The 16,914-nt window shown below is 34.2% G+C and overlaps 4 protein-coding genes across 6 annotated transcripts in view; 2 read left to right on the forward strand and 2 right to left on the reverse strand.

Annotated features, from left to right (window-relative positions):
- LOC136039793 (neuferricin-like) overlaps positions 1 to 8,201 on the reverse strand; it is a 26,733-nt gene extending 18,532 nt beyond the window's left edge. The window contains exon 1 of the mRNA XM_065723669.1: positions 7,844 to 8,201. Within this exon, the coding sequence (XP_065579741.1) occupies positions 7,844 to 8,201 (358 nt within the window). The remainder of the gene's footprint in view (positions 1 to 7,843) is intronic.
- LOC136039794 (uncharacterized) lies at positions 750 to 16,623 on the forward strand. 2 transcript variants are annotated; one of them, XM_065723672.1, is made up of 3 exons: positions 750 to 875; positions 11,984 to 12,319; positions 16,237 to 16,623. In XM_065723672.1, exons 2-3 carry the CDS (start codon positions 11,999 to 12,001, stop codon positions 16,591 to 16,593), a joined length of 678 nt encoding a protein of 225 aa, XP_065579744.1. In that variant the 5' UTR covers positions 750 to 875; positions 11,984 to 11,998; the 3' UTR covers positions 16,594 to 16,623. The 2 variants fall into 2 exon arrangements, with proteins under 2 accessions (XP_065579744.1, XP_065579743.1); XM_065723671.1 differs by lacking the exon at positions 750 to 875 and having other exon boundaries at positions 11,351 to 12,319.
- Positions 8,262 to 11,252, forward strand: LOC136039790 (uncharacterized protein KIAA0930 homolog). Its single transcript, XM_065723666.1, has one exon. The coding sequence runs from the start codon at positions 8,262 to 8,264 to the stop codon at positions 9,453 to 9,455; it is 1,194 nt and encodes a 397-aa protein (XP_065579738.1). The 3' UTR covers positions 9,456 to 11,252.
- The window catches only part of LOC136039797 (uncharacterized), a 52,268-nt gene continuing 49,144 nt past the window's right edge, over positions 13,791 to 16,914 (reverse strand). For both annotated transcript variants that reach the window (XM_065723676.1, XM_065723675.1), the window contains exon 6: positions 13,791 to 13,904. In XM_065723676.1, the coding sequence (XP_065579748.1) occupies positions 13,818 to 13,904 (87 nt within the window). In that variant the 3' untranslated portion in view covers positions 13,791 to 13,817. The remainder of the gene's footprint in view (positions 13,905 to 16,914) is intronic.

Raw genomic sequence — 16,914 nt, forward strand, 5'->3', positions numbered from 1 at the left:
TAAATTTTGGGTTTTCTGGATGAATTTGTTAGCTAAATGATGAACATATCATTTGAATTGACTTTTAACACTCTTTCCAATATACTAATTGCAAAGGCGTCCCAAACCCCCGATCCCTATTGACTCCATATGTAGCCACATGCTATTCTGGTAACTTTCACATTAATAATAATAAAAAAATAAAATAAAAAAAAAACAAAGTTACATACTGTTTATATTCTGGAGATATTTCTGGCCCTACTAGGGGGACTAGGAAAGAGTTGGAAGTATAGTGATACCATAGTTTGAAAGAACATTAAAAGGCACATCAAGTGTAGAAAATTAATCAAGAAAACAAATAATATGACAAATTTCTCAATAAAATACTTTTACACAAATTGCATGCATGTTATGGATAGTTTGCACCTGAAATACACTTGCATTATTTTCATCTATTTTCATCCAAAATAGTACCATAGCCTAAGTAGTAACGTGGTAACAGTATTTTTTTCTACAATATCTCAATTTTGAAAAGAAAGTAAATTTTTAGATAAAAATGATTTTCAACCACCTTCCGAATTCACCACAAAACAGAAACAGAATTTGGAGAAACTGGGCTTCTCTGTAAAAGAGGCAGAATTCATAAACTACTATAGCTAAGAACAAAGGCCCGTCATACTCAAATGTTATTTTCGCTATTCCAATCAATGGACTTGTCTATAATTTATTATTATCTGAAAGATGGATATCTTCTTCTAATTTTTTTTAGGTTAAGGGCTAGATCGCTCTCCTGTCGGCCAAAGCTGCCAGCAAACTGATGAAAAACTCGGCACAACGAGTCTTCATCTTCGCAGGTGCTTTCAAATATTTTAAAGGCATTTAATATTTTAGTAAAGGTATTTAATATTTTAAAGGTATTTAATATTTTAAAGGTACAAATATTGCTAAGGTATAAAAATCTAAGAATATTTTTTTAAGATTTCTCTGGCAATTTCGCTCTCCTGTCGGCCAACGCTGCCAGCAATCTTCTGCAGGTGCTTTCAAATATTTTAAAGGTATTTAATATTTTAAAGGTACAAATATTGCTAAGGTATAAAAATCTAAGAATATTTTTTTAAGATTTCTCTGGCAATTTTTCCAACAATCTACCAATCAAAAATTTACCAGTTGTTCCTACAATTTATCAGTGACCTCCTATTATGGGATTTCAATTCTCAACCTTAAGTTCATAGAATTGGAAGGGGCGGAAGACATCCTATCAAGACCAAAACAGCCCAAGGATTACCTACCCTCTTGATAAACTGCAAAATTAAACCCTAAAGATGCAGTTTCATGACCTTTCAGAACCAAGACCTATCAGAAATTATTTAGGGCCACCCCTGATTTCAGCAGTGAGTGTGCTGGATTAATCATTGTACAATATCCTATGATTGAAAAATAGAATCAGTATGTCTAAATTACATTTGCATCATGCATCATTACATTAGGGGTTAAAATGCTTATAAAAGACCAACCATACTCCCTCAAGTTGGTACATTTTTGCACTTGGACATAGTATTCCTAAAATATATAAACAAATGATAAATAGAATCATTGATCAAGACAACTAATGAAATACAATTAACAAAAACAAATGTATTTCCATATGCAAACTGGAGATTTGGAAAATTCTCTTGGAAAAACATAATCAGGGTTTAAACAAAGAGAAATTAAACAAAAGCTTTTTTTACATGAAAATAAAGAACAACATAAAATGTCAAAACAAACATAAATTACCTAACTCAAATCCAAATTCTTATAATCAACAGCCTTTTGCCATATGGAGGATAAGATTGCTTAGACTATTTTGGTTAATAGGGTAAGATTGGCTAAGGAAACAATTTCACGATTCTGAAAGATAATTTAAAAAGAGTTTTCCAATAAACTTCTTCGCATGAGATCAAAATTGAAATATCAAAATTCGAAAAAAGAACAATACCAAAATCTAAACTCAGCATAAATAGAGTCGTTGGTCTATAACTAATCAGACTTAAGACAAACACAAATGATCATTAATGAATAAAATTGAACTTAAACAATCAATATTAGTTAAATAAACTAATAATTAACTATAATTAGTTAATTAGTCAATAAAGTTAAAACATAAATTATTACAAAGGAAACAAGCATCGCAAATACACAAAAGTAACAATTAGGCTTACATACATTGGCACCATTTGAGAGGGGGCTGCATACCCCCTCTAAAGATCGAAAAATACTTGATTTTGGTATTTTCGGTGAAAAAACTTTTTAAAAAATGCCCTCCTCCTCCCCAAGATTTTAAAAACACATTTGTCCCATCCTCCCCTACATTTCGCGAATTGTCTCCACTATTTACAGGAAAGAAAAACAAACTTTTTTTGTGACTTTCAAATTATTAATACTATTTTAAAGGACACCTTTTCTGTCATAACTTTTTCTTTGTGTTTGATTCCATTCAAAAGTATAGAAAACTAATAGGCCTACCCACATATGAACTTTCAAAACGTGAATAGATAATTTTCAAAGCCAAGGTTGCTGCAGCCATCTTTTTAGAGTTATGGAATAAATGGCTGTTTAGGAGTCTATTTCTAGAATTTCACCATTTAAAATCTCAATTTTTTCAATTGCTTTGCAATGGAGTATTCTCCATTGAACTCGATGTGCCACTCGATGTGCTACCATCACAAACACATTGCTTGCATAGTCATAGCTTTGAAACATAAGCACCTCTTTGCTTATGCTTTCCTTTTCTACTTATGTAATTTTTTTATGTAATTTTGTCTACTTATATAATTTTTTCCAGCAGTAATACACAGACAATTCAATTGTTTTGCTTACTTATGTGGCAAATGGTTGCAAACAGCCTGATTGGCAAGTAAAATCCATTTAGGCTTGTTGTTTTAGTGAAAAATACCATTGATTTGTTTATGATATTCTTTGTTGAGTATTTTCATGCACCCCCACACTTTATTTTTATTTGATTCAATCTTAAACCTGACAAAACTAATTCTGCGAATATCAACAAAGACCAAGCTGCCTTTCCATAACAAAATAAGAGGCAAGAGCTCATATGGCACTTGTGACAAGGTTGGAACCTAAAATTACCTCTCCCTCCAGCCCCCCCCATATGGCCAAATAAGGCAAATAACTGTTGTCAAGTCAATTTGTGCTGGTCCCTGACACACCTGCCAATTTGCCTCCTCCTAGCACGTTAAAGCATACCAATAAACATTACCCTCCGGCCTCTAATGGACAAATATATAGCCCAAATTGCATGTCCTCAACACATTTTCAATAGGCTGACCTTTTTTCCTTCTACTTGTTGCTGTTGAAATTAATATTAAAAGAGGCAGTCTACTGAGTATAAATGGAAATTAATATAAAAACAAGAGATCATATGGTACGAGCTCTAGCAGAATTCTAAGAATTGATAGATTGCTTTAAAAGGAAAATCAGAGGCTTAATGCCGGTCGGGATTTAAAATAAGAGCTCTGGGTCACAAGATCCTTCTAAATATCAAAATTCATTAGTATCCCATCACCCACTCGTCAGTTAAAAATACCTCAATTTTTCTAATTTTTCCTCTCCCTTCAGCCCCCAGATGGTCGAATTGGGGAAAACGACTTTATCAAGTCAATTTGTGCAGCTCCCTGACACGCCTACCAATTTTCATCGTCCTAGCACGTCCAGAAGCACCAAACTCGCCAAAGCACTGAACCCCACCCCCTAACTCCCCCAAAGAGAGTAGATCCAGTCCAGTTACGTCAATTACGAATCTACGACATTTAAAAGCATTTTCCAAGATTTCCGGCTTCCCCCTCCAACTCCCCCCAATGTCAACAGATCTAGTCGGGATTGGAAATAAGAGCTCTGAGACATGAGTTCCTTCTAAATATCAAATTTCATAAGGATCTGGTCACCCGTTCTTAAGTTAAAAATACCTCAATTTTTCTAATTTTTCCAAATTAACAATCCCCAGCTCCCCCAAAGAGAGCAAATCCGTTCCAATTATGTCAATAGCGTATCTATAACGTGTGCTTATTCTTCCCATCAAGTTTAATCCCGATCTCTCCACTCTAAGCGTTTTCCAAGATTTCTGGTTTCCCTCCAACTCACCCCAATGTCACTGGATCTGGTCGGAATTTAAAATGAGAGTTCTAAAACATAAGATCCTTCTAAACATCAAATTTCATTAAGATCTCATTACCTGTTCGTAAGGTACAAACGCCTCATTTTTTCTATTTTTTCCAAATTACTCCCCCCCCACTCCACCAAAGAGAGCAGATCCGGTCCGGTTATGTCAGTCACTTATCTTGGACTTTTGCTTATTCTTCCCACCAAGTTTCATCCTGATCTCTCTGCTTAAAGCATTTTCCAAGATTTCTGGTCCCCCCCCCCAGTGACGCTGGATCCGGTCGGGATTTAAAATAAGAGATCTGAGTTATGAGGTCCTTCTAAATATGAAATTTCATTAAGATCTGATTACTTCTTTGTAGGTTAAAAATACCTCATTTTTTAATTTTTTTTAGAATTAACCCTTTCCCCCCACTCCCCCAAAGAGAGCAGATCCATACCGGTTATGTCAATCACGTATCAAGGACTTGTGCTTGTTTTTTCCACCAAGTTTCATCCCGATCCCTCCACTCTAAGCATTTTCCAAGATTTTAGGTCCCCCTCCAACTCCCCTCAGTGTCGCCAGATCCGATCGGGATTTAAAATAATAGCCCTGAGACACGATATCCTTCCAAACATTCAAATTTCATTAAGATACGATCACTCCTTTGTAAGTTAAAAACACTTTATTTTTTTAATTTTCAAAATTAACCCCCCCCCCCTCCCCACAACTCCCCCAAAGAGAGCGGATCCACTCCAAATATTTCAATCATGTATCTAGGACTTGTGATTATTTTCCCACCAAGTTTCATCCTGATCCCTCTGCAATAAGCATTTTTCAAGATTTTAGGTTCCCCCTCCAGCTTCCCCCAATGTCACTGGATCCGATCGGAATTTAAAATAAGAGCTCTGAGACACGACATCCTTCAAAACATCAAATTCAAATAAGATCTGATCACTCCTTCATAAGTTAAAAATACCTCATTTTTTCTAATTTTTCAGAATTACCACCACCCCTTCAACTCCCCCAAAGAGAGCGTATCCGTTCCGGTTATGTCAATCACGTATCTAGGACTTGTGCTTATTTTCCCCACCAAGTTTCATCCCAATCCCTCCACTCTAAGGATTTTCCAAGATTTTAGGTTTCCCTACTCCAACTCCTCCAAAGTCACCTGATCAGGACGAGATTTAAAATAAGAGCTCTGAGACACAATATCCTTCCAAACATCAAATTTCATTAAGATCCAATCACCTGTTTGTAAGTTAAAAATACCTCCTCTTATCTAATTTTCCAGTTTAACCATCCCTCCCAGTCTCCCTCAGATGGTTGAATCAGAAAAACAATCATGTCTAATATGGCTGCAAAATTTAACTGTCCTAGCTTACCTGGAAGTGCCTAAAGCAGCAAAACCAGGACAGACAGACAGACAGACAGACCAACTGATGGACTGACATAATCTACAATTGCTATATGTCACTAGGTAGATATCAAGTGCCATAAAAACAATTGAGTATATTAGGCCAATTGTGTGGATGGTCCCCCCAATAACTTTATAGAAAAATTATTATATAGCCTATGCCACTTGACTAAGGATAGAGAATTGGAATCTGGATTTAGAATTTTTTAAGCTGTTTTTAGAATTTGCTAGTGTTTTCTTCTGGAGAGTAAGAATACTAAACTGATAATATTCTAAACTTCCACATATGAGTCAGCTCACTTCAGTCACTGATACTAGTGGATACAAGGTTCATCCTATTGCTACCAAGTGCAATTTAAGTAAAAGAATAAGAACAAGGTGTCACTTTAAAAGCTCAAGTGGATATTTCAGTTCATTTGAGTTTATTAAAGAAATAATTACAATAGTCATAACATACATAGTCTCTTGTCTCTATGCAAAAATGTATGCTGAGTCCCTTATCACCTCAAAACTAAATACACACTATGGCTCTCCCTCCACTTCTCAAAAGAACCATGGCCCCTACCAACAAAACTATCCTTACAAGTCCCAACCTTTACATCCAGGAGCAAACCACTCCAATTCCCACACAAACAAAAATACTCAATAATGGCCAAAATCTCTTATCTATTTAAATTTTTTGTTCAATTTGAACTATTTCAACACAAGATAATTTTTTATTCTCTTTTTGAAAGAACCAAGAGAGATCCTTCCTCTCAGTTAAGCCTTAGCACACACAATGTCAGGCAAAAAATCCAGTAAATGTATCACAGTTCATATTATTGACTTACCAATAAAGTGAACATACCACTCAATGTCTTTTTTATGCTCTTTATGAATATAATCATTGCTTCTAATACAAATTCAAATTTAAGCACTTTTTGAGCTCTTAAAAATGACAAATTTACAATGAAAGTAATAGCTATTGGCTATTTTCAAGAAAATAATACTATGTTTTCTCAGCACTGTTTTCTTGGTTGTTTTCAACAAAATAATAATACATTTTCTCAGTACCAAAGTTATTTATAGTTAGGTTAGGTCAAAAAGTGCTTAAATTTGAACTTTCAGTAGGAGCAATTATTATATTCATAAAGAGCACAAAAAAGGGCATCCAGTGGTATGTTCACTTTATTGGTAAGTCAATAATATGAAGTGTGATATGTTTGCCAAAAATCCAACCTCACTGTTAGCATATGTTGAACATGAATATGTGCAGATAATCTTCTAATGGGAATTTTGGCTACCAAATGGAATAGATTCCTAAAAGGCAGTGGAAAATGATATATCACTTCAATGATTGAAAGTGACATAGCCAGTAAATTTTTGCTGTTTATATAATTGACTTACCAATAAAGTCAACATACATTTGATGCCTTTTTCAATGTTCTTTACAAATATAATAATCACTTCTACTACAAATTCCAATTTAAACACTTTTTGACCTTACATAACTTTATTATAAATCATTTTGGCACTGAGAAAATGTAGTATTATTTTGTTGAAAATGACTGCAAATACAGTGCTGAGAAAACATAGTATTATTTTGTCAAAAACAACCAATAACTCATACTTTAATTGAAAATTTGTCATTTTTAAGAGATCAAAAATTTGCAATAATAGATTCCTAAAAGGTGGTGGAAAATGATATATCACTTCAATGATTGAAAGTGATATAGCCAGTAAATTTTTGCAGTTCATATAATTGAATTACCAATAAAGCAAACATACACTTGATGCCTTTTTTTATGTTCTTTACAAATATAATAATCACTTCTACCACAAATTTCAACTTAAGCACTTTTCAACCTAACCTAACCATATTATAAATAATTTTGGCACTGAGTCAATGTAGTATTATTTTGTTGAAAATGACTTCAAAAACAGTGCTTGGAAAACGTAGTATTATTTTGTCAAAAACAACTAATAACTTATACTTTAATTAAAAATTTGTCATTTTTAAGAGCTCAAAAAGTGCAAGCTCAAAAATTTGCTGTAGAAGCAATTATAATATTCATAAAGAACATAAAAAAGGCATCAAGTGGTATTTTCACTTTATTGATAAGTCAATTACATGAACTGCCAAAAATTTACCATATAGCCTAGGCCAGCCTACTTAGAAAGAGCTTAAAAAGGCACATTGAGTTACATGTTCATTTTCTAGCTTGAGTAAAAATTGAAAAAATCTGAAAATTACATATGCTTGTGAATAGGCAACCCCCATGTGATCTTATCTTCTCTAGCCTATGAACTAGTCTAGTCTAATTTTGTCTTACCTGCAAAGAAATGGTATCCACCACCAGGTCCATAATGCTGAGCTCCTCTTGTGACATTGAAAACCTTTCCTAAAAGAGCAATATAGACCTCTTCTCCTTCCTCTCCAGTGAACTTTGACAATTCCTCAGTAGTGAAAATCCTTTCCACTAATGGATCAATACTATTCCCACCTGCTGCTTCAGAAGGAGTCCCATGGATGTAAGAGAAAGTCCTTTTACACCAGTCATGCTTCAGACACTGGTTATGTAAATACAAAAGTGACTGTTTTAATCTTGGTTTAAGTGATAAATCAAAAAAATAACTAGCACTAATTGAAATTAGAAGGACAGCAAACGCAAATTTTAAATTTAGAGCCATTTTAATTCTCTAAACTGAAATCAATAAATTATCGGATCGATAATTTTGGAAGTGAAAACAATGACTGATGGATTTGAAGGTTTTAAAGAGGAAATAAAATTTTATAGACGAAGAGACAGGTGCAATCCAGAATTTGACACAAATAGTGCTGTTACTTATAGTACTTCAAATTGGACTGAATTATTTGTCAATCGTTTTCTATTCGATGCGCAAGCATCGGTCGATTCCGACGATTTGTTATTTTTTGTTAGAAAGAAACACATTCGTGGGTCCACTTGTGAGTCTCCTAAATTTCACACCGAATTGGAAGTCTATCGGAGAGATAGTAAAAAACTACCTATTGGTAATCCTGATATAGCATGGGATGAAACTGTGTATCTAAACCTTATTATACATAGCTTAAGATATGAGCTTACTGTTGCAGTTTGCTCAAGAACTAGCCTAAAAGATTTCCAAGTTTTAAAAAAGCACACGCAAAAAGTTTTTGCATTACCAAGTCGTAGACGTATGGATTCCAAAAGTGATACTGAAGATATTAGTTTTCCAGATATATGTTTTAGTGTTGATAATTTTGACGACATTTATGAAAATATAATATTACGGGATGGGGAATTTTTGTGTGTTGAATTAGTTGCAAGAGATGCTGAAGCCATTCAAGGTGTATTATTCTTTGCAACAGTGCCCTATCATATTCTAAAGCAAGCTTACACAGGTAAAAATGGGCCCAAATTACGCTTCTCTGGAAAATATTCTAGAAATAACGGTATAAAAATGGACTTTGCACGAATTCGATCAGCGAGTAAAAAGGGTTATGTTGAAGTAGCAATTACAAAAGTTAAGCAACGATATACTGACCTCGAAAGCCCTATATCAGAACCAGAATTTTCAGCCAGTGACACAGATGATGAATGTGAAGAAGCAATTAATGCATTATGGCAAAGACGTGTGAGTGATCCAAATCTAAATGTTAGTTTAAATTACATTACAACCCCAGCAGTGCAGAGGAAAAAGCCTAACCGAGCTTCCAAAAGTCAAATATGTGAGATTGAAACATGTGAATTAGCAGTTGATGAGATAGATGGGAGCACTCTATGGTCTACAAAGGGATGTTTACAGACTTTTCATTTTTGGAAAGAGTCAAGACGTTCCGAATCTTGGATTATGAATTCATTAGTTACCTGTGTTTCTTTACCTTGGTATTCAATTATTTATAATTTACTTGAGAGCAGGGCCAACCCTGTTCTTAGCTTTTAGGATTTCCTGCTTTTTTTTATAAGTGTTGCAAAAGCCTTTCAAAGCAGAAAGTCAAATTTCTTTTTACCAGCGGTTCCGCCTCGACATAAGCAGGAAGCTAAAGAAATAATCGAAAATTTATCTCAAGCTTTTTCCGGCACACTAAGTATCATTAACAACTTTCTACTATTTCGCTGAAATAAATTGTTTACAGGCATAGAATGGGTTTCGTAGCGATATACTAAATCGAAGGGAGGTTTTAATTGTTTCTTAAAGGAGGAAATTTAATTTTCTTTTAATTCATTTGCGTTTTGAACTCGAAATTCATCAGAATTTTATCTAACATTGTCTATCAGAATTTTTTTTACTATGAATCATTTGTAAAACACTGTATTTGGAAAGAGATTCACATTACGAAGGTGGAAACATATTTTATATTTGAGTAGATATTTAATCCAAGAGACAAGTTCAAATTTAAGGATACGATATCGTGTAAACACGCGGGACGAAGTGATCTACGATCTCTATTCAACTAAATACGAACGAGCTTCGTGAAAAGCATATAAAGTACGATCTAATGTTACAGGAAATACATTTGCTAAATACTTTCTACTTTTAATCTAGATTAGAGCCCAAAAGTCTTTTGATTTCCTGCTTTATTCTCTTTTCCCCAAACTAAGGGACTAAACGTGTCTTATTCGGTATCAAATTTTTACTAGTTCAATAGTACACATTTATTAAGGGTGCTTAATTATACAATTTTTATCTATTGGTGTTTTCGCTGCTATTTATTGCTGACTTCTTCTGTCAACACTAGTTATAGTTGCCACTGTTTCGCCCCTTTTCAAACTTAATTTTATACTATTAGACATACTTTAAATTGATAGTCGGACAATTTTAGTACCAAATTCCGATTTCATTTCTCACCAAGAACTGTCGCATGACAAAAGCACCTCCTATAAACTAAAAGAAGGAACGATGGGGTAAAGTAAAGCCGTGTCAGGGGGAGAGTTAGGGGGTTTGACCACCCCGGAGTGTTTGTTCGACTCGTAAAAACATAACAAAATACATGTAAAAGAAATTCTGTCCCCGAAAAAATTCTGGATACAGCACTGGATTAAACTGAAAATCCCCCAAATAAAAATAAACACAAAGACGGCATGAAGTTTTCAATATTAGCCATACTTTTGGTCTCTTTATTTGGATATCCAAACGTCGACAGTGTATTCCTCTATAAAACGAAGAAAAATGGAAAATAAATGTTCTTCACAAAGAAACTGTGTTTTGACAGAAGATGTAGAAGCGAAATACAATTGAGTCTTCTTGAGTGTTATTCCAATATTTTTTCTGCTTGAATAAAATTTTAGAATTAGTTCGTTTTTAAACATCTATTTTAAGATTGAACACCAAGAGCAGCCTACAAGAAAGCGAGCAGGAGAGGGGGGTAATCTAGTCCATCCGCTCAATACGATCCAGGGTACCCCAGATAAACAAAACAAATAATTATGAAAGCCTAAAAAAAGTTTGTTATGATTATTTTTTTTACTTTTGCTTTGTATTGAGTCGACAATAAAGAAGCATGCCCGTCAATTGGGTAGGATATTTAATTTAGGCTATGAACATAACCTGAGCCTAAAACGTGCTTTTGAGGCGTCAATCTTCTTCCCCCCATCGGCTACAATACTACAGATTAAAGTTAATCAGTATTTTCCGATATATGTGCTTTTTGCATTTATTTAGTTACTAAATAAAAAACTGCTACTTTATTTTTGCTGTTTCGAAGGTTTTGGCCCCCCTCGAAAAAAATTCCTGCGTAAGTGCCTGATATATATATATATATATATATATATATATATATATATATATATATATATATATATATATATATATATATATATATATATATATATATACGTATATATGTTTACTTTTCATTGGTCATAACCATCGAACATAATAATTTTGCACTCATAAAATCCTTGGATTGATCGATCTCTGCGAGAAAACATCAAGTTCAATCTAAGAAGAAGGAGGACATACGCGTCCTCTAGCTGCACCAATGGTCTTTGTATCCATTTTGGTAAGAAGGGGATTCTACACCGAGTGCAAATTTCTACCGAACAAACATTTACACTAGGATTTACTTTAAAAAGAAAATTTCGTAAAAAAAAAATCAGAACCAAAAAATAGAAATTCAATAAAAAAAACCTAATTGTGATACCCCCCCCCCCTTCCTGAGTCATTGCCTGAGCAAGGCAATTGTCTTTATTACAAAAACAGGTAACATTGATGTTCAAAAATCCAATGTCAAAATTACAATTCCAAATTGCTTAAGTAATTAATGTTAATTAGACACTGATGAAATTCTGCCAATATGCCAATTAACTATAGTTGATAGCTATCAAATAAGGTCAAATTTAAAAACCAAAAATCCTACATAGTCTAAAACAACGAAAATTTTCCATTCAGTTGACAAGTTTCAGTGAACTAAAACAATGATCTGTGTCGCTTCTATTTTTTCTATATTTGTGACCTTTACAATGTCTCAGCCAGCGAGGGTGTTTATGCCACTCCAAACCCCTGTAAACTACCCAACTGGATATCTCTATCAACAGCCGTATACTCCCCTTGTCCCTCAAACACATTATTACCAACCACAACAGCCAGTAGCTGCACAACAAACGGTAAACAAAACTATCATTGTAACCACAACAGAAGTACCGGTGGTGAAGGCAGAAGCACCAAAGGAACAAGGTGAAAATGTTAAAAAGGAGGAAGAGAGGGATGCACAAAAAGGCCACGAGGACGACGAGCCAATTACTATGCAAGAAATTGACTATCTCATGGATACATTCTTTGGGCGACCCTCGATTGAAGAGGATGTGGTAAGTGACCATTTCTAGCATTATAGGCTAGCCTGACCATTCAATGTAATAAACATGATGTTTGAGCTCTGTATCGAGGGGTCATGGGGGTTAATTTTCAGTGTATTTTATTGAAAATGAGCGTATTTTCATTGAAAATGAGCTTGAAAAACGACAAATTATCCCACCCCCTAAATTTCTGTAAACTTATCATAAACGTTATTTGAGCTCTCTCCCTCTTTTCAGCAGTTTAGTAAAAATGAAAATGAGAAAATTTTGCAGGAATCCATGATTTCTGTTTAATACTAAATCGTTACAAATCAATAATCAGAAATATATCCGATCAAATACAAAATATTTTGTAATTCATAGACAACTAGAAATATAATCTAATTAAAAAGGTTTCGCAAGACCTGTTCCACTGATTTAAACAAGCCACAGTATGATGTGGCACAAACAAGGCCATATCCAGGTTTTTTGTTCGGAAGAGGGTTACAGAAAACAAAGACATTGTGTCGCGCATGAAAAACCAGAATGTACCCAGTTAAGTGAGTTTAATTGCCATTTTCATTCTTCCAATCTCCTATTATTTTGTAAAAGCCAACTTTTGTCGAGTTAAAAGGAATACTTTTTATTTATTATTATCAACTTTTTTTAATTAAAAGGAATATTTTTGTTGCCACAATTTTGTAAAGTAATCTTAATTTTAGAGAAAAAGACAAATTTTTGTAATATCATCTCAATATTAAAGGTAAGAAATTAAAGACACAGGTAACATTTTATTAGTTCTTTTTGACTCAGCTATTTTGACCCTTCGTAAAATTTAACGGTTTGTACGCTTTGATTAAAATAATTTGTGCAATCTAATGAATTTTAAATAATATCCATTTGCTCATAGAATCCATAATCTCAGGTTGAAGTTACCACTTGAAATATTGGACTTAGGCCCTAAAAATCATGCCTGCTTCCTACCTAATTAACGTTGTCATAAAATCTTCCCAAACAAATGCTTGGTTTATAGGCACTGACCTATATTAATAAACTTGGCTTACATTTACTGTGTTTCAAATGCCTGTAACTTTTTTCTTGGGCATAAAAAAACAAGCGACTCCGATTTTTAAATGTCTACAGGGACTGTCAAGTTTTTATGACCCCTACACCACTAATCAAGGACCTATGATTCCCAAGCTTTCTTTTTTAAATCCTCTCCCAAGGCTAGCGAACAGCCCAATAAAAATCCAGGATTCAGTGCCCATTATTTTTTAAAGTACAAGGGACATCAAAAATAAAATAATTTTGACCTTTGGACCCATTCATGCTTGAAGACCGCGATTCTCAAAGATTTCCTTTTGGTTGGTTCGACATTATGAAGATTTTAGGGTACTTCTCTACTATATAAAACACAATCGAGAAGTGAAGTTTGGCTAATACTAATGAAGAAAAAAAAGATGAAAATAGAATACTTTATTAGTAAAATTGAGGAAACTAAAGCTTGGAATTGTGCTTCCAGGACGCAGTGTTACACTTCCAAAAATGTTGCTTCTCGTATGAGTACAAAGTCAGGGTGTGTCCATTGACGCACTGTTTTGGGCAACAACCCCTTATCCTGGAAAAACATAATTGACTGTTCTTCGGTCCTTGGTAAATCTTAATTTGAACATCCATGCTGAGACACTATATTCTATCACTAGTCAAAACAAACTAACCGGTGTCCTCAAGAATCGCTTTAATAATGAACTAAAATGAACTAGGTCATGAATCACTTGATAATGAACTTTCCTTTGTCATTTATACGGTCAGTCGACGCCAAAGCTCCCAATTTAATAATTCACAAATGACCTTCACATTTCGCTAACTCTATTTTCATCATATTCTATTGTGACCAAACTTCACTTCTCGAGTGTGTTTTATATAAAGTACCGTTTTTAGGGAAGGACAAAATTTTCATCGGAATCGCGGAAACAAGAAAAACAAATTAGCCAAATTTGACAATACTTTTTATGCAAACATTCAAGTATTGACTTATCTTTTTATATAATTTAGTCAATTTTATATAGTTATATGTGTTGTATGATATTTTATATAATTTAGTAAAAACTATAAGTTATTTTTTACTTTTATTAATTAAAACAATTAGATTCCTTGATATTTTAAGTAGATAATTAGCTTGGTCATAACAAGTGGGCCACCCTATATGACATTGTAGTTTTACAGCTTCATTAAAATTTAACAGAAGACTAAAGAAAAAATGAAACTAAACAAAAGCCTATATAAAGTGTTGTTTAAAAAGAGCTAAAGGGCTAGATCAGGGCGTAGCGCCAGCATTTTTATTGGGAGGGGAAGAATTTTATTCGAGCGCTGCTGAAGAAAACTTACCATTTACTGAAGACGATACTAGGTTAAGTTCAAAATAATACGCAATACATAATAAACACACATTAAATAAACATAAAATTGAGTACTGGTGATCAAGATTTTACTAAGATTATCAGCAACGTGTTGCAGCAGGTGAAAAAAAACAGGTTCTGCAACAGCAAATGTGTTGCAGCAGGTTTTATAGTTTAAAAAAAAGTTTCTGCTAAGGTGAGTTTCATATACATTCGATTTTTTCCAGCAGGCTTCACCACTAATGATGCAGAACCTATCCCCCTTCCACTTCCCTAACCTCCCATCCCAGCGCAGGATGATGTATCTTGTAGTTGAACCAACCACCATTCCAACAGCCCCATGTATTGTGCTTTCAGTTGCACACAATTTTGAACAGGTTTTGACTTTGTAAGATTAAATTTGTGCTAAACTTTTACTATGCGTGATTCAATATTATCTATGACTTTATTAAATTGATTTGGTAGTATGTGAGCTGCTTTATATTAATAAATAGCTTTGAAATAAGAGTGCCACATAAAGTAAAAGCAAAAGTACATGATATTTCCAAATTTTATTACATATTATTCCATTTCTAACATTCTACTGAAACACGAATCTTATTATATTTCAAAATTAGACGAATGTAAATATAAAACAAACTTAAAATACACACAGATTTGTAACAAAAATTGTAATTGTCTAGGTTTTCTCTTTCAATTGCCAAAAGTGCAAGTGAAGATAATCTTTCCTACCCCGTGGTGTTGCGGCAGTACATCTCGAGACAAGAAAAAGGAATTGAGATTAATTAAAAGAAATATCTGGTCGAAGTAAAGAACAAATTTGAAGCTTAAAACGAGCATTAATTTTAACCTTATTTAAAGAATTATAGGTTTTTCTCCAAATTATTGGGGGTGGGTAACACCACTCCCCTCCAACGACACCCCTGGGATAGATTTTGAGTAAATGCCCTTTTTGGAGCGTTTGTCCAACTGAACAATTGAAAATAATTACAATCATATAGTAAAAATAAAGATACATATAATTAGAACTTTGTACTAATTACTTATTCTGTTCTATAGGTTATTTCATCACCCTCCACGACTTTAAAATCTTTTCTAGGCCAGCTCAAGAATTATAGGCCAACACGGTTGTTGAGGGTTTGGACCACCCCAAAATATTTTTCAATTTCCCCCATAAACTCCTTTTTCCTTTTTTACAAATCTCAGTTTTTTATTGTGTTGACGAACTTAGGGTCCCCACAAAATGACTTATTTCTTACGTTCCTTAAACCTACAGCAAGGTCGAATCCAGTGGGGGGTGGGTACAGAGTTTGAACCCCCAAGTTTTTTCCAAGACGAAAAAGTTGAAAAATGTATATAAACAAATTTTTGATGCGTTTTGTAAAGTTTTTTTTTGTAGCCTCACCCCCTCCCCAAACAAAGATCCCGGATCCTGAACGACCTAGCTCCTTTCTATATGAGTATACCTTTTATTAGTTAGAAAAGAGATGAGTTTAATCAGAAAAACAAGCAAATAAAACAAAAGAGCTTATACTCGTTATTTTTTAATAGGCAAGACCAGAAGCAAGTGATGAGTCTACAGGCGTTTCAAAGATCGACTCACCACTAGCATTGCCCCAAACCCAGGAGTTCACAAGATTTCGTCACCCGCTTATGCCCCAATTTGACCTAGAGACCATGGTGGCAACCGCCGCTTCAAGCTTGGGCACGTTCATGTCCCATAACCATTGTCATATGAAACTCCTTTGTCTTCTGGGGAAGATATTACCGGGGTTGAAGGAAATGGAAGGGAGAATAAAGACCCTAGGAGCATTTGCACCACCACCATTTGATGATCTGTACAGAGCCTTCACTGCAGATATGATACGGAAAGAGAAATGCAGCCAATACTTGTGTTTTGACATTTAATTTTTGTTTTACAACTATTTATTTATTAAAGATCCTATAACAGATATTCGAGCTTGGCTTGGACCCAAAATTGTCTTCTTTTTTTAACACAAAATATGAAGCAACTGCACGATTACAAACGGTTATTAAAGAGCGAAAACACATTCAATTAAAATTCTGAGACATCCATTTTGTTAAGCGTAGCTAAAGGTCCGAAAGTTATGTCTTTGAGAATGACAAACCCACAGCCCTCAGGGCAAGGGTTGTAAGCTATGCCCTGGGGGCATATAAGGTTTTTATAGGAAGGTAGTCGTATAAACTTTGGAGGGGGTAATTCGACTG

This window comes from Artemia franciscana, chromosome 20, assembly GCF_032884065.1.
Source record: "Artemia franciscana chromosome 20, ASM3288406v1, whole genome shotgun sequence".
Classification (NCBI taxonomy): Eukaryota; Metazoa; Arthropoda; class Branchiopoda; order Anostraca; family Artemiidae; genus Artemia; species Artemia franciscana.